General features: G+C 42.6%; 1 protein-coding gene across 4 annotated transcripts in view; it reads right to left on the bottom strand.

Annotated features, from left to right (window-relative positions):
- mre11a (MRE11 homolog A, double strand break repair nuclease) overlaps positions 1-26,302 on the bottom strand; it is a 97,575-nt gene that overhangs the window by 39,520 nt on the left and 31,753 nt on the right. For all 4 annotated transcript variants that reach the window (XM_070891972.1, XM_070891973.1, XM_070891971.1 and 1 more), the window contains exons 2-10: positions 25,628-25,723; positions 20,706-20,838; positions 18,895-19,055; positions 16,972-17,059; positions 10,222-10,363; positions 6,671-6,785; positions 5,244-5,429; positions 3,480-3,651; positions 1,110-1,190 (exon numbers count right to left, since the gene is read on the bottom strand). In XM_070891972.1, the coding sequence (XP_070748073.1) occupies positions 1,110-1,190; positions 3,480-3,651; positions 5,244-5,429; positions 6,671-6,785; positions 10,222-10,363; positions 16,972-17,059; positions 18,895-19,055; positions 20,706-20,838; positions 25,628-25,647 (1,098 nt within the window). In that variant the 5' untranslated portion in view covers positions 25,648-25,723. The remainder of the gene's footprint in view (positions 1-1,109; positions 1,191-3,479; positions 3,652-5,243; positions 5,430-6,670; positions 6,786-10,221; positions 10,364-16,971; positions 17,060-18,894; positions 19,056-20,705; positions 20,839-25,627; positions 25,724-26,302) is intronic.

Genomic DNA, 26,302 nt, shown 5'->3' with positions numbered 1-26,302 from the left:
ATTTAGGACCAAAATGAGGAGAAACTTCTTCACTCAGAGAATTGTGAACCTGTGGAATTCTCTACCACAGAGAGTTGTTGGGGCCAGTTCATTAGATATATTCTAAAGGGAGTTAGATGTGGCCTAATGGCAAAAGGGATCAAGGGGTATGGAGAGAAAGCAGGAATGGGGTACTTAAGTTGCATGATCATATTGAATGGTGGTGCAGGCTCGAAGGGCCAAATGGCCTACTCCTGCACCTATTTTCTATGTTTCTACGTGTGGAGCTTGGCAGCCATTTTGGCAGTACAAATAAACAAGGCCAAAAAAAAACCTTGGGTCAGTCCAAGAAAAACTGGTAAATTCCTCTCCAACTCGCGTTTTGGCAAATTATTCCAATGGTCAACGACTCTGTAAAATGAAAAACCGCCCGGCATCTAATCTAGTTCTGTGCTTTCATAACTTATACTTATATCTCCTTGACCTCCTTCACCTTTCTAGCTCAAATAGCTTACAGAAGTGCACAAAGTCTAATCTTTTCATTTTTTTTTTTAAAACCTCAAACAAATTTCCTCGAAGATTATGCTTCCCCCCACCCCCAAGTTAAAAGCTCGAGATCTCTCATCCTGTTAACCGATTGTCTTTAAACTAGTGGGCCCTCCTCTGAACTTTTACCAGGGCCTCTATATTCCACATTTGAGAAGATCAAAACAGTGTTCAGGATGTGATCTGATTAAGCTCATACAAATAAAAGATAGTGGGGTGAAATTGGCCTTGGGCGGTAGCACACAATTGATTATATTAAATCGGTAGCCCATTTTACACCATGCCGGATTTTCTTTACCATTCCCTTTAATAGCCTTCATGACACTGATTATAGAATTTAATGACTCATGCACTCCAACTCCCAGGCCCTACTCACACTCAGCAGCCTTGAGCACTTCATTGTGTTTTAGACAAGAATAGTGAACATATTTGTGTTATACAACTCAAAAGGATATCTATTCCTCTTGATATTTTACTCATGATAGAAACATCCTTTATCATCGCAGTTCCTCAAAATTAGCTCTACTTTCAGCCAATTTTAATTTGCATTTTGAAAAGACTAAGCTAGTAAAAAAAACACTAACTCTTAGTCTTATTAGAGGCTTTTCTGGTTGCTGTGGATTTCCAATGCGTTCTGTTTCAGCGACATCCAACATTCCTTCTACCTACAAGATGAATACAACAGACAAACAAAATGAGCAAAAGCTATTATTCCAACCTAAAATATGCAGATTGAGCAGCCTCTAACCATTTGCTGCGGTCTCAATATTCATCATGTGCTGCAAATATTTACCGTGCATTCATAAAATCCCCCCCCAAAAAAAACATACACCTAATACATATTAAATTAGATGCTGTAATAAAAGTATACACGTTCTGACTTAAATGGCCCAAAGCGCAAGCATGTTGATATTAATAAGTTACATAGCAATCTGCTTACATTCTGAATGTATTACTGCAGTGGTCTCAAGCTACAGGAGCAAGGGTGGGGTGGGGTGCAAGGAGAGGTTGCAAGGCCTGTGCCTTCCATTGTAAGCAAGTTTATACTGTATGGGGAATCTCGCAGTGTTGGCACAGACCAACCTTGGGAATGCAGGTTGCTGCTATGCTGTTGTAGCATTTTTAATACCTAATAGCTCAATAGCTGTGGCCTGTACTTTAAAAAAAAATTAGTTCCTTGGATGTGGGCATCACTGGCAAGGCCAGCATTTATTGCCCATCTCTAATTGCCCTTAAGAAGCTGGTAGTGAGCCACCTTCTTGAACTGCTGCAGTCAGTGAGGTGAAGGTACGCCCACAGTGCTGTTAGGGAGGGAGTTCCAGGATTTTGACCCAGTGAATATGAAGAAACGGCGGTATAATTCTAAGTCAAGATGGTGTGCAATTTGGAGGGGAACTTAGAGGCGATGGTATTCCCATGCGCCAGGTCGATATTAGAGGTCACAGGTTTGGGAAGTGTTCATGAAGAAACCTTGGCGAGATGCTGCAAAGCATCCTGTAGATGGTACACATTGCAGACATGTTGCGCCGGTGGTGGAGGGAGTGAATGTTTAAGGTGGTGGATGGGGTGCCAATCAAACGGGCTGCTTTGTCCTGGATGATGTCAAGCTTCTTGAGTGTTATTAGAGCTGCACTCATCCAGGCAAGTGAAGAGTATTCCATCACACTCCTCCTCACTTGTGCCTTGTAGACGGTGGAAAGGCTTTGGGGAATCAAAAGGTGAGATACTCGCCACAGAATACCCAGCCTCTGACCTGCTCGTAGCCACAGTATTTATGTGGCTGGTCCAGTTAATATTCTGATCAATGGTGACCCCCAGGACATTGATGGTGGGGGATTCAGCGATGGGTAGTACCGTTGAACGTCAATGTGTGGTGGTTATGCTGTCACTTAATGGAGATAGTCATTGCCTGGCACTTGTGTGGCGCAAATGTTACTGGTCACTTATCAGCCCAAGCCTGAATGTCATTCAGGTCTTGCGGCATGCACTGCTTCATTATCTGAGGAGTTGTGAATGGAGTGAACATCCCCACTTCTGACCTTATGATGGAGGGAAGGTTACGGATGAAACAGCTGAAGATGGTTGGGCCTATGACACTGCCCTGAGGAACGCTTGCAGCGATGTCCTGGAGCTGAAATGATTGACCTCCAAGTGTGACTCCAGTCAGTGGAGAGTTTCCCTGATTCCCTCAATTTTGCTAGATAGGGCTCCTTGATGGCACTCTCGGTCAAATGCTGTCTTGATGTCAAGGGCAGTTACTCTCACCTCACTTCTTGAATTCAGCTCTTTTGTCCAGGTTTGGACCAAAGCTGTAATGAGGTGTGAAGCCAATGTGTGTTTTCGTGCATCACTATTACACATGCCTCCATAGTGTGTTTGTTTGGTTTCAGTTACGAGAATATTTATGTCATGCTGCCCCTTACCTGGTTATCCTGGATAGAGTGAGTGAGTGAGTGTATGGAATAGCGGCAGGCGGGGGAGGAGAGCGGGGGGGAGACCATTAGTACCAGTATCCTTTGCTAGACAGGAACTAATGGCTACAAGACATTTTTGGCAGAGCCCAACTCAAAAACATTGAGAATAACTAAATCCCTCAAAGAAGTACTAGAAATAGAAATAAGAATCAAACTGATCAACTCCAAATTCTTTAGCTCCTATGATCTGGATTAGAAAATTCATATGTATGTTAATATAGCTCCTTGTACTTTAATCATTTTTTCTCCTGGTTCTTGGTCTCCTGATTGCAGACACCATATACTGTCAAGATAGACAGGAAACCAACCCCGAGGCCTTTGCTAAAACTGTTCGGAGACCAAGAGGTATGCAACGGCAGTCCAAAGGACTCTCCCTCCAATTTACACTCTTGGTGGAGAAGTTCTTGGCATAAGCTCAGCATCATCCTCTATAGTTTGGCTGAGATCAGAAGTGACTTACTGTATATTCTATTGGCTTACCTTCTCTATGCAGAAAGCCTCTATTTTTTGTGTGACTTTAGGGTGATCTGGGTTAAATATATCAGAATGATCTGCAAGAACAATGTCCTCAATAAAGAACCGGCGAATTGTTTTCAAAGGAATCTTCTGCATGTTCATTTTCTTTCCTTTGATTTTCAGCAGCCCAATATGTCTATAATCAAGAGCAATAAAACTTCATAAATATCAATTGTAAACAGTTTGCAAATATTAATGACTTTAATGATAACCATAGGGTATTCCATGGACTTTGATTAAGTTTGGTATAGATAGTAGTGAATTTTACAAATCCATGCAGCTGGAGAGCATATCAATGAGCCTGACAGGATTGGTACGCTGACCTCTGCATCCAATTTACTGATATACAGTATACTCCTGGTGCATCTGTGCTCGGAGTGCAAATTCAGCATCCTTTTTAGTTTTGGATAATAATCAGATGTTCAAGGTGGAAATCTTTGCAGTATCCAAGATAAGTATTGCAACCAATGGACAGACCCAACAATATAACAGTCAGAGGAAAAGTGACATGGAATGGAAACCATGGTGAATCTTTTTCTCAGTAATAGTAAGGTAATGTGAAAATAAGCAGTGACTTTGTTGCTGGAGTGTTATTTTGTTTCATCCACCCACTGACTAAACAGCTGAGTCACTGGATCAATGTGTATCGGTCATATCTCAAAAAAAAATTTTCAAGCAATTTGAGGACCACTTTGTAATTTAAGTGGTCCACTATATTTTAAATTTGGATAAATAATTTGTTTGTTTTGGTACATCATCATCCTCGGCAGTCCCTTGAAATTGCACTCCAAAAATGAGTTCTTAGGTGACTGAACAGTCCAGTACGGGAACAGATAGTCGTTGAAGGAAAGGGTGGTTAGGACTGGTTTGCCGCACGCTCCTTCCGCTGCCTTTGCTTGGCTTCTGCATGCTCTCGGCGATAAGACTCGAGGTGCTCAGCGCCTTCCCGGATGCGCTTCTTCCACTTAGGGCGGTCTTTGGCCAGGGACTCCCAGGTGTCGGTGGGGATGTTCCACTTTATCAAGGAGGCTTTGAGGGTGTCCTTGTAACGTTTCCTCTGCCCACCTTGGGTCCGCCTGCCGTATATGAATTCCAAGTGGAGCGCCTGCTTTGGGAGTCGTGTGTCAGGCATGCGAACAATGTGGTCTGCCCAGCAGAGCTGGTTGAGTGTGATCAGTTCTTCGATGTTGGGGATGTTGGCCTGGTCAAGGACGCTTACGTTGGTGCATTTGTCCTCCCAGGGGATTTGCAGGATCTTGTGGAGACATCGTTGGTGGTATTTCTCCAGCGATTTCTAGTGTCTGCTGTATATGGTCCATGTCTCTGAGCTATACAGGAGGGCGGGTATCACTACAGCCCTGTAGGACATATCAAAGTATCAAGAAACCTCTACCTTAGACTAAGCTAAAACATTAAAATCTCAACTCAAAGTACAAGTTACCAAGACAAGAATTAATCAGGTCATAGGAACATCATCTACAAGATCCCAAGTCTGGGTCAATATCCTCGAATTCCCTACTTTATCAGTACAAAGACTTTAGTGGTTCACCAAGGCAACCCACAACTCCTTCTCGGGGCAATTTGGGATGAGTTATAAAGCAGCTTTTCCAAATCAAATTTTTAAAAACGGTATTGCTAAAACATTAGGATTTACTTCTCAACTAACACTTTATCTGTGATAGAAAAAAGGTATAGCAAGATAGTTTAAAAAAAATAAAAAGCACATACTTTTTTACAGCTTCTCCTGGAGAAAGAGAAGTGACAACAGAGCTTCCTGGCTGTGAAACATGGAAGAGCTGCTGTTCATTTCTTGTAGGAGCTATTTTACACTCATGTTCATGACCCCAAATGATGAGGTCAAGGAAATCATCCAAAAACTGCTCAGGGATGTAGTTGGTAGCTCCGTGTTTGCTCCTGTTTGAGAAATGATAAATTGTATAAATGCTTAACTAGATCAGATTTAATTATAAAATATATTTTAAACACACGATTATTCCCATTTCTAAAACCTAAAACTGTTATTTCACTTCTTTAGAACCACTGGTGACAGCGCAGCCTGTGGAGGTACAGTGAATGACAGACCTAACTTCAGGATTTCCTCGTTAGGTTACGCATGTGCTAAATCCTGAAGTTGTGGTCAGTTTCAAAGGCGAAAGCACGGCCAATGCTTCCAATTCGCTGTCATCAGGATCGCAAGTTCCAGGCCACTGTGCAATAATTTGTAAATTAGTACAGATGTTGATCCAGAAATCCCGGCCTCCCCGGGTCCATACGGAGTTTCTACGGACCCGGGAAGGCATTGGAAAAGGCGGTTTTCCGATCTGTCACGTTTCTGGCTTGACAGATCTCGCGCATATCGGGAGCGGGGACATTTGCAAGGGCAAGATTGCGGGATTTACGCATATCTTGCCCAGCAAATGTCCTCAAAACTCTTGCGCCTGATAAAAGCAGGCGCATAGCCTACTTTTACAGGCATAAGAGTTTTAAAACACACAAAAACATTGTAAAATAAAATTTTTAAAACACGTTATTGTTAAAAACTCTCCCCACTACGGTAACTTTATTTTAAGCCATAATTTTTTTTTAAATTTTACATCGGAAATATATGTATTTTTTTAAATACATTTAAATTAATAAAAATATGTTGTGCATTTTTTCTATCTTTTATTATTGCATATTAGTGTTTTGGGGGTTGTTTCTCATTCATAATAAATGGGAACTCCAACTTACAGAGTTCCCATTATTATGAATGAGAATATACTATACCCGATTGGCTGCCCAGAGCCATGTGACTCCAGCTCCAGGCCTGCTCACGTCCCAATGTGAACGCGCTCCGTTGTGCAAGAAGAGGAGGCCTCGACTCCGGGATCTCTGGCGAGCATTTGACCAAAAGGTAGGTGCACATCTTCGGTCCTATTTTTAGTCGAACGCCCGCGGGAAGAAGAAACCGGGATTTCTGGGCCATTGAAACAATCCAAGGGGTGAAATTCCTTTTGTTAATAATTTTACTGAACTCAATGGGAGTACTAAATGGAATTTCTCATTTTGTACTCATACGTACATTCATTGACAGGAAGGATTTCATCCACAGTCTTCAGTTAAAACTGCTCGACAATGTTATTTTCCATCAGATCATTAATTAATTGTTTCCTCACCTGTTTTGGTGAATGACAAACATGTTAAACCAGCTGTTTTCCTCTTCCTTTGGCCTAAGCATAGTAACTTGTTTATTTACAAACATCCGGTAGAGACGCTCATCTGGAATGGCTCCTATCAATTATTAGAACACACACATTTTACCAAAGTACTAACAGAGTTTCAAGCTTGATAAATGGGGTCTCTTTTTTTTAATAAAAAGACGACGCTCAAAACCTTGAATTTGCATTACTTGTACTCAACTAAAATATTGTACTAAACATCTTCAGTTCAACAAATGAGTCTCAGAAGCATGGCTCCCACTAATATTTAGTAGTTTTTTTCCTGTAATTTTTTTTAAAAATCTCAGGTTTTACAACATTTTGATCTTATAGACTCAATTCATAACTCATACCCAAGACTAGTATATCATTCGATAGTTTCCAATTAGTTTATCCAAGCTTGCCTTAAGTATATAATTTAATCCACTCGCATCAACCAACACTCAGCTGACATGAGCAACAGGCGGTGAGTGAGCACTGGGGAAAAAAAACTAGGAATAGCATTCTTCAATCCAAAGATGTCAGTTATTACATTTTCAGTAATGGCACAGAATTATTTCAGAAAAGATTAGCCACCACATTGAGGAGAATATTTTTGATCCCTCACATCACTTAGTTTTTAATCTCAGTTGTGCTGGTAAAGTGAAGTGTCTTGCAAAAAGTCAGTCAATGAGGAAGAAAAGTCAACTGGGATGACAGTCACATTCCACCTAGAAGTCTGGACAAAGTGGCATTGACTGAGACAGAGGAGGAGATCACTTCTCAACCACAGGTGGTTCACAGCTTAGGGAGAAAATAGAAAAGTTTGATGCCATTGTTAAAAAAAAGATAGTACAGTTTCTCTTCTTGCCCAACCCATCTCCAATAGAAGCAATCCAGCCTACTAGGCTACTGACAATTATTTTATTTGCCATTCTTAGATGCCCCAAGGTGGTGGTGGCCTTTCTCCTTGGACAACTTGCAGTGATGATGCTCCAACAATTTTGTTAGGAATATGAAAATATTGACCCAGCAATGATGAAGGAATATGAATATGGCGTGTGACTTTGAGGGGATCTTCAAGGTGATTGTGTTCCCATGACATTGTTCCTTTTGTTCTTCTTGGTGGTAGAGGTCATGAGGGAGAAGGTGTTTTTTTAAAAACCCTTGAAGAGTTGCTGCAGTTCATCCTGCAGATAGTATATACTACATCCACAATGCGAGTCCAATGGCGGGAGCGCCGATCACGTGAACTGCTTTGTTCTGGATGGGGAAAATCGAACTTTAAGCGTTGCTACAGCTGCATCTATTCAGGGGAGTGTTCCATCACACTACTGACTTGAGCCTTTTAGATGGTGGAGAGGCTTTGAGTGTTCATGAGTTGAGCTACTCTTTGCATTGTACCTAGCCTCTGCCCTGCTATTGAAAAAGTTACTCTATTTAAAATTCTGGTCAACTATGAAAGATTATGATTTTAGGGGACTCAACGATGGTTGAAAGTCAAGTGGGGGGTTGCTGGGCTTTCCTTAGTTCGTGATGGTCATTACCTGGAACCTGCAATGAGAATGTTACTTGCCACTTGTCACCCCAAGCCTTTTGTGTCGCTTGGCCAGTGAGAGGGGTAAAAATCAAAGCATTCCCACTCTTAAATCACAGGCTTGGCTATGGATGTATAGGTTACAGACATAAACAATCTCAGTTTGCAGATGAAGAATGGCCACTCAAGTGAAATTCCATCAGCACAAGTTGCTGCTTTACGGGAGAATATTGAAAAAATAACTGTCTGCCCACTGCCTTGTACTCACGTCAACTAAATTTATCATTCAGTCAAGGAGCACAAGTAATTTTTTGTGGATGCATGGTGTGCATTGTTAACTGGTAGGGGAGTGAAAGCCCGTTTTTCCGAAATGCTTCACTTTTGGCGCAATCTAAGATGACACATACTGGGTTAAAAGTTGAAGCTGTTTTCTGATGAACATGGAGTGTATTGAAGTTTGGACCAAAGCTGAGATTGTCTCACAAAAACAAGATGTCAGACGATGTGGAGCCATTCGGCCATTCAGATGTGTCAATCTCATCACCTGTGTGTTTACAGTAATCATGGCAGGAGTCGATTGCGACAATAAGACCGGATTTCAGGACAATGGGTAGCTCTACTCGGAACTCCTTCACAGCAAACGAGTCAAAGGTGGGCAGCGGAAACATTACAAGGACACCCTCAAAGTCTCCCTGATAAAGTGCAACATCCCCACTGACACCTGGGAGTCCCTGGCCAAAAACCGACCTAGGTGGAGGAAGTGCATCTGGGAGGGCGCTGAGTACCTCGAGTCTCATCGCTGACAGCATGCAGAAATCAAGCGCAGACAGCGGAAAAAGCGTGCAGCAAACCTGTCCCACCCTCCCTTACCCTCAATGACTATCTATCCCACGTGTGGCAGGGACTGTGGCTCTCGTACTGCACTGTTCAGCCACCAAAGAACTCACTTCTTTGGTGAATGAACAGTCCAATACTGTTCCGATGGACTGCCTATGATGATATGAGAGTGTGTGTGTGTGTGTAATCTGACGTTTAAAGCAACAAAATGAAAAAGTGCAAGAAAGCTGTCCCATGCCTGGCACATAAGGACCAGGTAGTTAGGACCATTGTTCAATGATATTGGGAATTGTCAATTTCAGATATACAAGAAAAAGTAATGTGGATATCACAATATTCAAATCAATTCGGGTCCACTTACTCAAAAGAGCATATTTGTCACTACAGCTGACTGACCAAGCAAGGTCTGTGGCCTCCACATTGTCAGGACAATTATGTAGCTGAACAAAAAGCCACATTGATGAATGGAAAAAATAGTAGCCAGGAAGCAGACTTCTCTACATTATTGAAGTGTAACAGAGTATTTTTTGCAGATATCAATATTCTAATAATCTCTCCTATCCAATGGTATCTGCAAATAGCTTTAGCAACTATGCTAAAAATGAAGAGTGATGTGAGTGGGAGGTACATAGAACAGTGGAATAGGCATTCTGTCCTTTCATCTCTTGGATTTGGGTTTGAAGTAGGCTGAATCCAGAAACTACCTTCAAATATTTTCAAAAACAGGATGATATTGTACATACTCAAAACACTTAGAATGACAAAAGTTATATTAAACCAAGGTCCAGTTTGCCTGCTCAGGTGGATGCAAACAATCCAATGGCGCTACTTGAAGAGCCAGGGGAGTTCTTCTGGTGTCCGAGCCACTATTTATCTCTCAATAAACACTACCACAACAGATTTACTGGTCACTTATCCCATTTGCTACTTGTGGCTGCTGTGTTTATCTACATAACAAGTTTTTAAAATCTCAAACATTTCAAAAGTAACTCACTATAAAGTATTTTGGGACTTCAGAGAATGTAAAAGGAACGACATAAATGCAAGTTCTTTCTTTCTTAAATGGACAAGAGCAAACTTGCAATTTATAATAAAGTGTTTGTATAGCTACAGTTTAAGTAAATAGTTTTGTTTACCCCAAACTCAAGAGTCTCACCTAACCCATAGAGTGCCAGCTTAGTATTGCCTTTCTGGATCAGAACAGGGCTAATGTCAATCTTCTCAACAGACATTGACCGACCAAAATGGTTTATTAATCCAGCACAGCTCAAAAGATCCAAGGCACACAGTGCATCTGCCTAAAACAGAATTGAAATACAGAGAAAAGGTTTCAGTCAAATTAAGTTGCAATATATACATAATCAAATTCCTAGCAGCAGCACAAATGCAAAGGCATTTCTATGATTCTTTTATCTACCAGATAAAGCTAGTTAGGGTTAAATTTCCCAGACATTTAAGTGTGGAATGGCATTTACTATATATAATGATTTAATACTGTTTTTTTTAAAAACAGACAGAATTTAAGAATACATTTAAAGGAGATATCCACCTAAAAAAACAGCTTAGTTTTTGAGCATTCATTCAAAATACTTCAAGTCTAATTTTTTTTAACCCAGGCCTGTAGTCAGCAGAAATTGAGTCAACTGCAGCAGTAAAATTGGGAGTGTGGCGTAACACATGTTTTCTAATCAGGCTAAGCACTATTCCGCATTGATGGTTGTGTGAAGGGGCCTCTGTACAGTAAAGTACACAGTGCAGTTAATACTGAGGGAATGAATCCCATTCCAGAGTTTCTGCATCACACATAATGCCACCCATATTATTTGATCATGGCAGCCCAGCCAGCAACTCTGAAACAATACTGGACATAGGAACAGGAGTAGGCCATTCTGCCCCACCCGCCCCCTTCTACCACCATTCTATTAGATCGTGGCTTATCTACGCATCAACTTCATTTACCGGCCTTTGTACCATATCTCTTGATACCCTAACCTAATAAAAATCTGCCAATCACATCTTAATTTTGGGGGAGCGTGCCACATTTTCACTATCCTTTGTGTGAAAAAGTGCTTCCTGGTTTTATACCTGAATGGCGTAGTTCTAATTTTAAGATTATGCCTCCTTGTTCTGGATTCTCTCACCAGAGGAAACAGTTTCTGTGTCTATCCTATCAATGCCTTTATAATTTTAAAACACCGTAATTAGATCACCTCTCAACCGTCTAAATTCAAGGGAATACAAGCCAAGTTTATGCAACCTATCATAATTTAATCCTTTAAGCCCTGGTATAATTCTGGTGAATCTGCACTGTGCCCCATCCATGGCTAATATATCTTTCCCAAGGTTCGGTGCCCAAAACCAAATGCATACTCCACATGGGGTCTAACCAAAGCTCTGTACAACTGAAACATAACTTCTTCCCCTTTGTATTCTGGTCTTCTTGAGATAAAGGTCAACATTCAACTTTTGATTATGGTGTAAAGTTGCTGTACTTGCTCACTAAACTCATCAGTGTCCATTCCAGTGCAAATAAATTTTTAATGTTGTAATAAATCTTAATTACTGCCAAACAATATCTCTGGCACTAAAAATTAACTTTTACAAGAGTGGAGTCTTATTTCCTTCAGATTTTAATTATTGTTGGAAATTTAAAAAAATGAAACAATTTAAATAACTTTAAAAATACTTTTTCTTTGTCTTTTATCTCGCTCTTAATCCCATCTTTCTTTCCCTCTCTATTTCAATTTCTGTACCTGATTTATCTATTAACTATTCTGACACTTCCTGGTGCAGACTCTGCGCTGCTCATTAACGATTCTTCAATCTGATTGGTTACAGTGATAAGGTTGCTTGGCCTGTACTCACAGGTCCCAGATGACTTATAGAGGATGCTGTGTCATTTTGCCTCTCTAATTCACAGTAAGTTCCAGTGCAAAATCCTATATAAAGTCTGTGGGCAAGTGCAAGTATAATGAACGTCTGATGCCATTTGCTCACCACAGAAAAAAATCCAGCTCATGGAGTTATAGCAGCCTGCTATTGTTAGAAATCTTGTACCAATGCTACCCCGGCACAATAATGCAAGTCTCGTCAATTACAGGCTTAACAGGAGTATCATTAAAGCTTATAAAATCCTGTGATTGGTTCAGTTTGCACGTGACTAACAGTGAAGCCTGAATAAAAAAAATAAATCAAGGGCTGAAGCAGGCAGCGAACCACCTGGCCATCAAGAGTGTGAGGGTCTCATTAGCATTTCCCGATACAGACTCTGCCTGAAGCCAGTCCAAACTCATGAAGGGTGGGGGGAGAGGGATCAGGTCACTGTTAGGGACCCACAGATATGGTGCACGGCAAGGAATGGGACACACACACAGACACACGCATGCCATGATTCCTCCCCCAAAGAACTAGGAGTCAGTTTGATAGGCATCACATTTTTAATTCTTCAAAGGACTACCAGCGCATTTAAAAATCAGTAATAGTTTAGTTCCCAACAGTTTCAATGATTTATCGACTTGAAGATAGATAAAAAAACTACATATAGCGAAATATTTAAACATCATGGTTAGATTATATGCTGAACATAAGAAATAGGAGCAGGAGTAGTCGACTGGCCCCTCGAGTCTGCTCCGCCATTTACTAAGAACATGGCTGATCTGATCTTGGGCTCAGCTCCACTTGCTTGCTCGCTCCCTGCAACCCTTCACTCCCTTGTCATTCAAAAATCTGTCTATCTCCACCTTAAATATATTCAGTGACCCAGCCTCCACGGGTCTCTGGGGTAGAGAATTCCAAAGATTCACGACCCTCGGAGAGAAGAAATTTCTCCTCATCTCTGTTCTAAATGGGCGACCCCTTATTCCTAAACTATGTCCCCTAGTTCTAGATTCCCCCACGAAGTGGAAACATCCTCTCTGCATCTACCTTGTCCCCTTAGTATCTTACATGTTTCAATAAGATCACCTCTCATTCTTCTAAATTCCAATGTATAGGCCCAACCTGCTCAACCTTTTTTCATAAGTCAACCCCTTCATCTCAGGAATCAACCAAGTGAACCTTCTCTGAACTGCCTCCGATGTAAGTATATCCTTTCTTAAATAAGGAGACCAAAACTGTACATAGTACTCTAGGTGTGGTTCTCACCAATACCCTGTACAGTTGTAGCAGGACTTTTCTGCTTTTATGCTCTATCCCCCTTGCAATAAAGACCAACATTCTATTTGTCTTCCTGATTACTTGCTGTACCTGCATACGAACTTCTTGTGTTTCATGCACAAGGACCCCCATAAAGGAAATATCCTTTTCCAGATTCTTTGTGTCCTCCTCACAACTTGCTTTCCCACCCATCTTTGTATCATCAGCAAACTTGGCTACATTACACTCGGTCCCTTCATCCAAGTCATTGTAAATAGTTGAGGCCCCAGCATTGATCCCTGCAGCAGCTCATTAGTCACCGTTTGCCAACCGGAAAATGACCCATTTATCCCGACTCTGTTTTCTGTTAGTTAGCCAATCCTCTATCCATGCGAATATATTGCCCCCAACCCAGTGAGCTCTTATCTTGTGCAGTAACCTTTTATGTTGCACCTTATCGAATGCCTTCTGGAAATCCAAATACACCACATCCACTGGTTCCCCCTTATCCACCCTGCTAGTTACAACCTCAAAAAATTCCAGCAAATTTGTCAAACATGATTTACCTTTCATAAAACCATGCTGACTCTGCTTGACTGTATTATGCTTTTCCAAACGTCTTGCTACTGCTTCCTTAATAATGGACTCCAGCATTTTCCCCAACGACAGATGTTAGGTTAACTGGCCTATAGTTTCCTGCTTTCTGTCTCCTTCCTTTTTTAAATAGGGGCTTGACATTTGCGTGTTTCCAATCCGCTGGAACCTATGTGGAATCCAGGGAATTTTGGTAGATTACAACCAATGCATCCACTATCTCTGCAGTCACTTCTTTTAAGACCCTAGGATGCAGGCCATCAGGTCCAGGGGACTTGTCTACCTTTAGTCTCATTATTTTACCGATTACTTTTTCTTTAATGATCGTGATTGTTTTAAGTTCCCCCCTCCCTATAGCCCCTTGATTATCCATTATTGGGATGTTTTTAGTGTCTTCTACCCTGAAGACCAATACAAAATATTTGTTCAAAGTCTCTGCCATTTCCATGTTCCCCATTATTAATTCCCCAGTCTCATTTTCTAAGGGACCAACGTTTACTTTAGCTACTCTCGTCCCTTTTTATATATCTGTAGAAACTCTTACTACCTGCTTTATACTTCTTGCTAGTTAACTCCCACAATCCATTTTGTCACTCTATTCATTTTTTAGTCGTCCTTTGCTGTTTTTTTTTTTAATTTGCCAATCCTCTGACCTCCCACTAATCTTGGCAACATTGTATTCCCTTGTTTTTAATTTGGTACCATCCTTTATTTCCTTAGTTAGCCATGGATGGTTCTCCCTTCTCTTAAAACTGTTTCCTTCTCACTGAGATATATTTTTGTTGAGAGTTATGAAATATCTCCTTAAATGTCTGCCATTGCTTATCAGCCGTCTTACTCTAATACATTTTCCCAGTCTACTTTAGCCAACTCTGCCTTCATAACTTTGTAATCGCCTTTATTTAAGATCAGGGCCAAAGTTTGAGACCCAACTTTCTCACCCTCCAATTAAATTTGAAATTAAGACATGCTGTGATCACTCTTTCCTAGAGGATCCTTTACTATGAGATAATTTATTAATCCTGTCTTAATACACACTACCAGATCTAAGATACCCTGCTTCCTGGTTGGTTCCACAACATACTGTTCAAGGAAACCATCTCGGATACACTTTATGAACTCTTCCTCAAGGCTACCTTGGCCATTTGATTTATCCAATCAATATGAAGATTGAAATCGGCCATTAATATTGCTGTTTCTTTTTTACAAGTCTCCATTATTTCTTGATTTATACTCTGTGTAACAGTGTAGCTACTGTTAAGGGGCCTATAGACTACGCCCACCAGTGACTTTTCCCTCTGGTTATTCCTTATCTCCACCCAAACTGGGGAACAAGGAAATGACAAAGACTTTGAACAAAATATTTTGTATTAGTCTTCACAGTAGAAGACACTAGAAACATCCCAATAATGAATAATCAAGGAGCTATAGGGAGGGAGGAACTTAAAACAATCACCATCACTAAAGTAGTAGTACTCGGTAAAATAATGGGGCGAAAGATGGACAACTCCCCTGGACCTGATGGCTTGCATCTGAGGGTCTTAAAAGAAGTGGCTGCAGAGATAGTGGATGCATTGGTTGCATTCCACCAAAATTCCCTGGATTCTGGGGAGGTCCCAGCAGATTGGAACACTGCAAATGTAACATCCCTATTTAAAAAAGGAGGCAGACAAAAAGCTGGAAACTATAGGCCAGTTAGCCTAACATCTGTCGTTGAGAAAATGCAGGAGTCCATTATTAAGGAAGCAGCAGCGGGACATTTGGAACAGCATAGTTCAATCAAGCAGAGTCAGCATGGTTTTATGAAAGGGAAATCATGTTTGACAAATTTGCTGGCGTTCTTTGAGGATGTAACGAGCAGGGTGGATAAGGGGGAACCAGTGAATGTGGTGTATTTGGATTTCCAGAAGGCATTCGATAAGGTGCCACATAAGATAAAAACTCACGGAGTTGGGGGCAATATATTAGCATGGATAGAGAATTAGCTAACTAACAGAAAACAGAGAGTCGGGATGAATGAGTCATTTTCCGGTTGGCAAACAGTGACTAGTGGGGTGCCGCAGGGATCAGTGCTGGTGCCTCAACTATTTACAATCTATATTAATGACTCGGATGAAGGGGCCGAGTGTAATGTAGCAAAGTTTGCTGCTGATACAAAGATGGGTGGGAAAGCAAGTTGTGAGGAGGACACAAAGAATCTGCAAAGAGCTATTGACAGGCTAAGTGAGTGGGCAAACATTTGGCAGATGGAGTATAATGTGGGAAAATGTGAGGTTATCCACTTTGGCAGAAAAATAAAAAAGCAAATTGTTATTTAAAAAGAGAGAAAAATACAGAGGGACCTGGGGGTCCTTGTGTATGAAACACAAAAATGAGTATGCAGGTACAGCAAGTAATCAGGAAGGCAAATGGAATCTTGGCCTTTATTGCAAGGGGGATGGAATATAAAAGCAGAGAAGTCCTATTACAACTGTACAGGGTATTGGTGAGGCCACACCAAAAGTACTGCGTACAGTTTTGGTCTCCTTATTTAAGGAAGGACATACTTGCATTGGAGGCAGTTCAGAGAAGGTTCACTAGGTTGCTTCTGGAGATGAGGGGGTTGACTTAATGAAGATAGTTTGAGTAGGTTGGGCCTCTACTCATTGAAGTTCAGAAGAATGAGAGGTGATCTTATTGAAACATATAAGAAAATGAGGGGGTCGACAAGGTAAATGCAGAGAGGATATTTCCACTCATACTTAAAAACAGGAGGCATAGTTTCAGAATAAGCGGTCGCCCATTTAAAACTGAGATGAGGAGGAATTTCTTCTCTCAGAGGGTTGTAAATCTGTGCAATTCTTTGCCCCAGAGAGCTGTGGAGGCTAGGTCATTGAAAATATTTAAGGCTGAGATAAGACAGATTTTTGAGCGATAATGGAATAAAGGGTTATGGGGAGCAGGCAGGGAAGTGGAGCTGAGTCCATGATCAGATCAGCCATGATCTTATTAAATGACGGAGCAGGCTTGAGGAGCCAAATGGCCTGCTCCTATTTCTTATGTTCTTATGCAAGTATTAGTTTTTAATGAAAGGCAAATGCCATGTACCAAACTTAATACAATAGCCAAGTATACTGACCAATATGTGATCAAACATTACAACTTCAATGTGTAAAGTAATTAGAAACAAAAATCTTACCCCTGTCGGGTCATCATGGTTACCATGAACACTGAAAACTGGAATAGAGATATTTAAATTTCCATCCTGATAGTTTACCCAGGGAAATCTGAAAAAAAAACAATGTAAGATAACCAATAATGAGAAATATAAAGTTGCTGGCCCCGAACTTGGTGGACTTGCTGCCTGCTGCCGCCGAGTTTTCTGGGCGATCTCCCCTTGGTGCCCATTTTGTTGCGGCCTCCCGCCGGCGGGGAGGGAAGACCGCTGACATCCGCCAGTGCGCAACGCGTGCCAGTGTCCTCCCGCCCGCCGAGTTGCCAGTTTGCTCCAGGCGGGACTCGGCAGCAGCAGGGGGAAGAACTGTGGCATGGAGGCAGGTCTAACCTCAATGGTAAGTATGAAGACTTGCAAAAAGTTAGTAAACTTCTGTTCTTTAATTTTTTTTTTTTACAGCGTTTCAAGTGGATAGGGTCCTTTGAAGTTTTTCCAGTGGTGCTTTTTTTTGTATAAATTTTTGAGTGTGTGTGTGTTACCCCCTCCCTGGGCCCGACTCAATCCTCGGCAGTACTTTGCCAAGGATTGCCTTTGCCGCTGAGATTGGGAGCTCCTGCCCGCTGCCGTCCAGATTCATGGCCTAAGTCTTTTTTTTGCCGCCGGGCGGTCAGTCCATGACTTTTTAACAAAACTCCCGTCCAAAGTACCGTCAGGTCTCTCAGCGGTCCTTAGCTTCCACCAAGTTCGGGCCGATAATTTTTTGTTAAAAAGTCTATTATCTGCCAAATGTTCCCCTCCCTTACTCAAGACACTTGGTCCTTGATAGGGTACGATTTCAATAGTGTCAGACTTCTTCCAGTATTATTTAGGATGAGTCTTGACAGTGATCAGTTGCAGTATATTCAACCACAAGGGCATCACAGTTGAACGCAATTCTATCCTCACTTGATTTTCCACACAAATGCACTTCCAACAGGAATCACATTACCTAACCCAGGACATGGAGGTCAACTGTATTGCTCTGACCAATACTCTAGCAAAGATCAGCTAATTCAGCACAAATGGGGAAAAAAAAATTAAAATCTTAGCCATGGTTTAGATTCACTTGTAGAAAAATGAGAAGCAAACTATACTCTGACGTAATCAACTTTCTTCTTTTATTTTGTTCGAGTTGTGTATATAACATATTTAAAAGCTGTTCTTTTATTTCACATTGAGGGAACTATCATGCACCCTTTGTAAAAATGTGAATGAATTCTGTTTGACATGCAGGGCACAAATTACTGGCAAGTACGAAGCGAAATAGAGCAAAATCAGCATAGGTAGAATGAGGCATATCATATTTTTATCAGTAAATATTCACAAGGGCAAAGTTTCAACACTATAGTTGAAGCATACAGATCCTAAGCTCTGATAGACATAAACTAAGAATGTGCAGTAAGGAAGTGTTATGCTATTATGAGCAAGAACCACTTTTGAACACCATATCTGGTTCATGCCATACATTTGTATGTATTTTAACCAACATCTATTTAGTTGTTTGTAAGTGAATGATTTTTCTACGTGTATGAGAATTCATTTAGGATTCACCTACAAAAAGTAAACAGAGGAAATCATCCCACATGGTTTTCATTGTTCCGAGAACATATATTGAATTTAAAGCTACCCAGTCAATCCACTACAATTTGTGCTTAAATTTATTATGTAACAAAATAACAATGCAAAATTCAAAAAAACTTAATAAATGGCAAGCGCACTTAGATTTCCAAGTCTTTGAGTGCTACGAGATTCGCTGTAATCACCCATTTGGCAATTTCCAAGTCTCTGAGTGCTGTAAGATTCCCTGTAATCACTCATTTGGCAAAAGTTTTACTTTAATTATCTTAAATGATAGGAAAACTGAAGTGAATAAATCATTACCGTAAATGTATTTTAAAAAGTACTTACTTGCTAAAACCAAAATTAACCGACTGGTCACTTAAGATTTCAAACTGTATTGGATTATCGCCCATGCAGTATTTTCTCAATAACTCCATACAGGTATGCAATGTCTTACGGGAGGGTTTGTTGTCATGAAAGAGATCACCACCCAACAGTATAAAATCAACCTAGGTGGTGGACAGAGATGGAACAAAATAAATTGTTTTCTGAATTTTGGCTGATGCAGGTAAAACAAAGTCAAATGTAAATTTCACTTTAGCTATGAATAAGTATAACCTCAACTAAACTTTAGGTTAATTAAATGACAGTGGCACAATGGGTTGGAGTAGGATTTATTATTATTTATAATATATATATATATATATACACACACACATACACATACAGAGAGAGAGAGAGAGAGAGAGAGAATGTACTATGAGGAGAGTTCTCATTTCAGCAAGGTAGCAGAGCTCCATGGCTTCCCCCAGAGAAAGGGATCTTCAGACGTTACCTACACTGCTTTGAGCAGCCAATTTCAGAGCAGCACTAGTAAAATCAAGCCAACTATTCTCTAAGATGGTGAACAAAAGAAAATAATAAAATAGCTTTTAATTACAATAATCTAACTGACATTTTTTCAAGTTTGCTACACCTAAGCAATTGAGCATGAATGTCATAAAAAGGTTACTTGTATTCCTTCACCTAAATTTGACCCATTCTTGGCTTTAAATCCCTCCAATACTTCAGTGCTTCCCATTTCTATTGCCTCTTACAGCCTCTGAACTCTCTCTATTTATATCTCTCGTAATCTCTCCTTCCACGGTTCAGCATCCATTCCCTCATACCTCGATGAAACATCTTGGGATCATTTTGGAGCAGGCCAGGGAGCGGAAGGAGCAGCATGGCAGCCTGGCCCTGCAGTCTGAGCGGTCCCTGGCCTGCGAGCACCATCGGAGCAGGCCGGGGAGCAGAAGGAGCAGTGTGGCGGCGTACTACTCCAGGGAGCAGCTCGTGATGGAGCAGGAGAGCAATGGCAGTGAAGAGGGCGACTGGATTGGACATCACCAAGATCCAGGTCGGTGATTGGAGCGAGGGCAGGTACAGCAGGAGCGGCGAGGTTGAAGCAAAGGAGCACCGCGATATTGTAGAGGGACGTGATCGGGGCCCAGGAGAGGCATGAGTTCGAGGCCCAGAAGAAGCGAGGGCCCAGGGGCAGCACGGGCCAGCCCACACTGCGATGTGTGTGCTCACTAGGTCCGTGCAGCAGAGCTGGTCTCCAGTCTCCTTGGTTCATTCTTGCCACTGGACCAAGACCTAGCTCTGTCAAGCCCGTGTGGTGGCTGGTGTGCAACGGTCACCACATGTTAAAATCCATGCACAGCCATCTTCCACCCTTCAAAATTTAGTTTAGGACCTGGAGTTTTAGGTCCTTCATTGAAACACCTGTGAACTTTTTGACGTAGAAGCAAGTCATCCTCGATTCAAGGGACTGCCTATGATGATGACATAAATGCAAGTTGTTATTTAATTCTCTTTACTAAAGATTCAATCAGCTCCTTTTTCAAAGCTAATTATTATAACATTAACTACAGTTAAAATAGTTCAATTTCAGACAAACTGCAGTCTCCTGTGATTGTATAGGAATTGAGTATGAATTGTAAGATTATGGCTAAACTTGCAGTATTCAGTTTAATTTCAAACTGTTACAGGAAAATCAGTCATGTGTACCAAACCATACTTATTTCTGAAGCAGAGTTTTAAAATCAATTATGTTTGACTTATAAAATGATACCTGGTACAATTCTCCAACATTATCAATGTTACTGGTAACATACCTCATTTTCCTGCGCGCATCTTAAAATCTCATCAAAAGTAACAAGGGTGTCATTTCCTCTTATGGCATCCTTTTCCAAATAGCCAAGATGAATGTCAGTTGCAATCAAAATGTTAAAAGTATTCTCATCTTCACTGTAATAATTACAAAACATTGAATTAATTCACATTAAAGAAATCCGAGGAATATTTTAACCCATAGTTTTCTTAATAAAGTGCCTCAGTTACTTAGAACAATTAATTATGTAGCATGAGACTAAGATTAATACAAGCCTACTTTTGCTTTCTTTCCCTCCCTCGAGTCCTGAGGGCCACAGGTGTGAAAAAGGTGGTCTATAAGTATACTGTTTGCATTACTTTGTCCACTCCCTGGGCCCATGGCTGATCATGCAACTTCAGTACCCCATTCCTGCTTTCTCTCCATATCCTTTGATCCCTTTAGCCGTAAGGGCCACATCTAACTCCCTTTTGAATATATCTAACAAACTGGCCTCAACAACTTTCTGTGGTAGAGAATTCCACAGGTTCACAATTCTCTGAGTGAAGAAGTTTCTCCTCATCTCAGTCCTAAATGGCTTACCCCTTATCCTTAGACTGTGACCCCTGGTTCTGGACTTCCCCAACATCGGGAACATTCTTCCTGCATTTAATCTGTCCAATCCCGTCAGAATTTTATATGTTTCTATGAGATCCCCTCTCATTCTTCTAAATTCCAGTCTTTCTTCATATGTCAATCCTGCCATCCCAGGAATCAGTCTGGTGAACCTTCGCTGCATTCCCTCAATAGCAAGAATGTCCTTCCTCAGATTAGGAGACCAAAACTGTACACAATATTCAAGGTGTGGCCTCACCTAGGCCCTGTGCAACTGCAGTAAGACCTCCCTGCTCCTATATTCAAATCCTCTCACTATGAAGGCCAACATGCCATTTGCCTTCTTCACTGCCTGCTGTACCTGCATGCCAACTTTCAATGACTGATGTACCATGACGCCAGGTCTCGTCGCACCTCCCCTTTTCCTAATCTGCCGCCATTCAGATAATATTCTGCCTCCCTGTTTTTGCCACCAAAGTGGATAACCTGACATTTATCCACATTATACTGCATCTGCCATGCATTTGCTCACTCACCTAACCTGTCCAAGTCACCCTGCAGCTCACACTGCCACCCAGCTTAGTGTCATCTGCAAACTTGGAGATATTACATTCAATTCCTTCATCTAAATCATTAATGTATATTGTAAGTAGCTGCGGTCCCAGCACTGAACCTTGCGATACCCTACTAGTCACTGCCTGCCATTCTGAAAAGGACCCGTTTATTCCTACTCTTGGCTTCCTGTCTGCCAACCAGTTCTCTATCTACATCAATACATTACCCCCAATACCATGTGCTTTAATTTTGCACACTAATCGGTTGTGTGGGACCTTAACAAAAGCCTTTTGAAAGTTCAAATATACCACATCCACTAGTTCTCCCTTGTCCATTCTACTAGTTACACCCTCAAAAAATTCTAGAAGATTGATCAAGCATGATTTCCCCTTCATAAATCCATGCTCACGTGAACCGATCCTGTCATTGCTTTCCAAATGTGCTGCTATTTCATCTTTAATAATTGATTCCAACATTTTCCCCACTACCAATGTCAGGCTAACCGGTCTATAATTCCCTGTTTTCCCTCTCCCTCCTTTTTTAAAAAATGGGGTTACATTAGCTACCCTCCAATCCATAGGAACTGATCCAGAGTCAATAAAATGTTGGAAAATGACCACCAATGCATCCACTATATCCAGGGCCACTTCCTTAAGTGCTCTGGGATGCAGACTATCAGGCCCTGGGGATTTATCGGCCTTCAATCCCATCAATTTCCCCAACAGGATCCTAAAGACAGGATTCATAGGTGTCCCTTGAGCTGGCCCTGCCAATGTAACTAAGCCTGTGAAGTCTCAATCCAGTTCTTTGAAAATCTGCACAGAAAATAGACATAAAAATTCACACAAATCACCAGCCTTATTCTTAGAGCCCAAGGGATGTGGTTGTTAGAACTGGAAAGATATCACAGTACAGGGTGTTTTTCCACAATGAAGCAACTGTTGTTCAAGGCGCAATCAACCCCAGTTAATCCCCTTAACAGCTCTCATAACTAAAGTGGCACGTTCCAAAATCTCAAAAGGACAAAACAAATCCAGTAATACTAACTCTCGCGAATTAGTCATGAAACACGTGATTTTTAATTCAAATTTTGCTCAACTCACAATCCAACACCGAAACCTTGCATTCTTGCAGTAACACATTTCTCATTGGTTTCATCGCCCAGCAGCAGACCAATTTAATACTGCATCATATCGCTTTGATGCACAGACGCTGGGCAGAAGTTGAACAACACAGCAGCACTCGGCGGCAGGATCTTGCGGAGACATCGTTGGTGGTATTGCTCCAGTGATTTGAGCTGTCTACTGTATATGGCCCATGTCTCTGAACCATACAGGAGGGTGGGTATCACAACAGCCCTGTAAACCATGAGCTTGTGCCAGATTTGAGGGCCTGATCTTCAAACACTGTTTTCCTCAGGCGGCCGAAGGCTGCGCTGGCACACTGGTGGGGATGTTGAATCTCATCGTCGATGTCTGCCCTTGTTGATAACAGGCTCCCGAGGTATGGAAAGTGGTCCACATTGTCCAGAGCCACGCCGTGGATCTTGATGACTGGGGGGTGGTGCTGTGTGGCGGAGTCACGCTAGTAGAGGATCTTTGTCTTACGGATATTTAGTGTAAGGCCCACGCTTTCGTACGCCTCAGTGAAGATGTTGACTATGACTTAAGAGTTCAGACTCAATGTGCGCAGACCAACGTTAGCATCCTCGATCAGGCCAACATCCCCAGCAGCGAAGCACTGACCACACTCGACCAGCTCCGTTGGGCGGGCCACATTTACGTCAGGCATGCGAACAGACTCCCAAAGCAAGCGCTCTACTCGGAACTCCTAAACAGAAAGTGAACCTAAGGTGGGCAGAAGAAACATTTCAAGGACACCCTCAAAGTCTCCTTGATAAAATGCAACGTCCCCACCAACACGTGGGAGTCCCTGGCCAAAGACCGCCCTAAGTGGAGGAAGTGCATCCGGGAGGGCGCCGAGCACCTAGAGTCTCATCGCCGAGAGCATGCAGAAACCAGGCGCAAGCAGCGGAAAGAACGTGCGGCAAACCAGACTCCCCACCCACCCTTTCCTTCAACGACTGTCTGTCCCACCTGTGACAGAGACTGTAATTCCCGTATTGGACTGTACAGTCACCTCAGAACTAATTTTTAGAGTGGAAGCAAGTCTTTCTCGATTTTGAAAGACCGCCAATGATGACTCAGCGTCAGTGCTTCTCAGCATGGGCCACGGGGATTGGAGCACTCCCCAAGGGCACATGCACAGGGACTGGAACGTTCGACAGCAGATGTTCCATTCCTGCACCGCGTGCACCCAGCACTCTCTTTGCGTGCACCCCGATTCATGGCTCGCATTGCTGGAGCCCGCAAATGGTGGGCTGCTTTCCTTCCTTGAATTGTGAGGGAAAATATTTGTATTAAAAATAAATTATAAGCGGGAGCTCAGCATATTGAACTGTTTCAGGAACTCCTTGGTGGCTTTGCCAAACTTATTCTGCAGCTTAGGAGCACATGGTCGGAAGCGCTCAGGAAATATTGAGCAGGCGCAGCAGGTCAGTGAGGATCTTACACAGTATTACTTTGTTCATTGAAGGCGGCACAGGCAGTTGTTGGTGCTGTGATGGGAGTGGTAATCATCATCATAGGCAGTCCCTCAGGATCGAGGAAGACTTGCTTCCACTCTTAGAATGAGTCCTTAGGTGGCTGAACAGTCCAATACGAGAGCCACAGTCCCTGCCACAGGTGAGACAGTCGTTGAGGATAAGGGAGGGTGGGACAGGTTTGCCGTGCATTCCTTCCGCTGACTGTGCTTGTTTTCTGCATGCACCCGGCGATAAGACTCGAGGTGCTCAGCGCCCTCCCGGATGCACTTCCTCCACTCAGGGCGGTCTTTGGCCAGGGCACCCAGGTGTCGGTGGGGATGCCGTACTTTATCAGGGAGGCTTTGAGGGTGTCCTTGTAACGTTTCCTCTGACCACCCTTGGCTCGTTTGCCATGAAGGAGTTCCGAGTAGAGCATTTGCTTTGGGAGTCTCGTGTCCGGCATGCGGAAAATGTGGCCTGCCCAGCAGAGCTGATCAAGTGTGGTCTGAGCTTCAATGCTGGGGATGTTGGCCTGGTCGAGGACGCTAATGTTGGTGCGTCTGTCCTCCCAGGTGATCTGTAGGATCTTGCGGAGGCATCGTTGATAGCCTATAGGGCAGACATTGAGCTGCAGAGCAGGGCTGTGGCTGTCACTCCAGTGACAGGGTTGTGTACCGAGCCCACTGCAGTTTGAGCCCAAATATCACCCACCTTCAGACCCCACATCAATATCATTAGCGCTGTTACATGCCTCACTGAATCTTTGAAAAACCAGGAATTACAAAGTCTTAATTTTTGTTTATAATTCAATAATTCTGTGCTTACTCAATACTGAAGAATCACCCGCTCGAAACTCCTTCACCCGTCCGAAACTCAAGAGTACCCAAACATAGCGACGTGGTAGTAACAGGTAGGATTATTTAAAGGTTTTTTGTAAAGCATTTTTAGATACAGTAATAGTTTTTATAAAGAGCTGCGACCTATTAAGAGATTAAATAAGCCATTAATTAGGTTTATAAACCAACTGTTAATCTACATTGGCTTATGTTTAAAGAAAATAGTAACATGATTTCTCTATGAAATCGCATGATTTTGAAGAGTTTGCCTCCTGATTTGAGGTGGGTTTGGCAATACGGCAAAACTAAACACTGAAATCCACACTGAACTGTAGTCCACTCTTCTCCATAACTTACAGAGTATTTCCAGCACTCATCTTGTCAGACTGTAAAACAAATGCACAGCTCGATTTGTAAAGTGTTCACATAGAGGTGGAAACGGGGGATGGACTTCTGAAAAGAAAAACAGGGAACACGAAGTTAACAGTGAAAGTAATAAACAAGCAGCCGTGCAGTGAGGAATAAAGCCGTTTGTAATCTCCACGCTGAGACTCGATGCCTTTGGCAGCCACCCACGTACTACACAACGGCCCAAACTGGCCGGGATTTACACCCGTTATTCCCCCCACCCCTCTTCCCTCCCTCCCGTGGCTCATTCACCGCCCCCTTCCCTCTCCCCGCTGGGGCCCATTCACCGCCCCCTCTCCTCTCTCTCCCCCCCTCCCCCAGGACCCATTCACCGCCCCCTCCCCTCTCTTCCCCCTCCCCCAGGGCCAATTCACCACCCCCACCCCTTCCCCAGGGCCCATTCACCGCCCCCTCCCCTCTCTCCCACCCCTCCCCCAGGGCCCATTCACCGCCCCCTCCCCTCTCTCCCACCCCTCCCCCAGGGCCCATTCACCGCCCCCTCCCCTCTCTCCCACCTCTCCCCCAGGGTCCATTCACCGCCCCCTCCCCTCTCTTCCCCCCCCTCCCCAAGGGCCCATTCACCGCCCCCTCCCCTCTCTTCCTCCCCCTCCCCAAGAGCCCATT

The sequence above is a fragment of the Pristiophorus japonicus genome, chromosome 10 (assembly GCF_044704955.1).
Source record: "Pristiophorus japonicus isolate sPriJap1 chromosome 10, sPriJap1.hap1, whole genome shotgun sequence".
Classification (NCBI taxonomy): domain Eukaryota; kingdom Metazoa; phylum Chordata; class Chondrichthyes; family Pristiophoridae; genus Pristiophorus; species Pristiophorus japonicus.
Note: the sequence above shows the minus strand (reverse complement) of the source record. Positions and strands in the feature narration are given on the sequence as shown.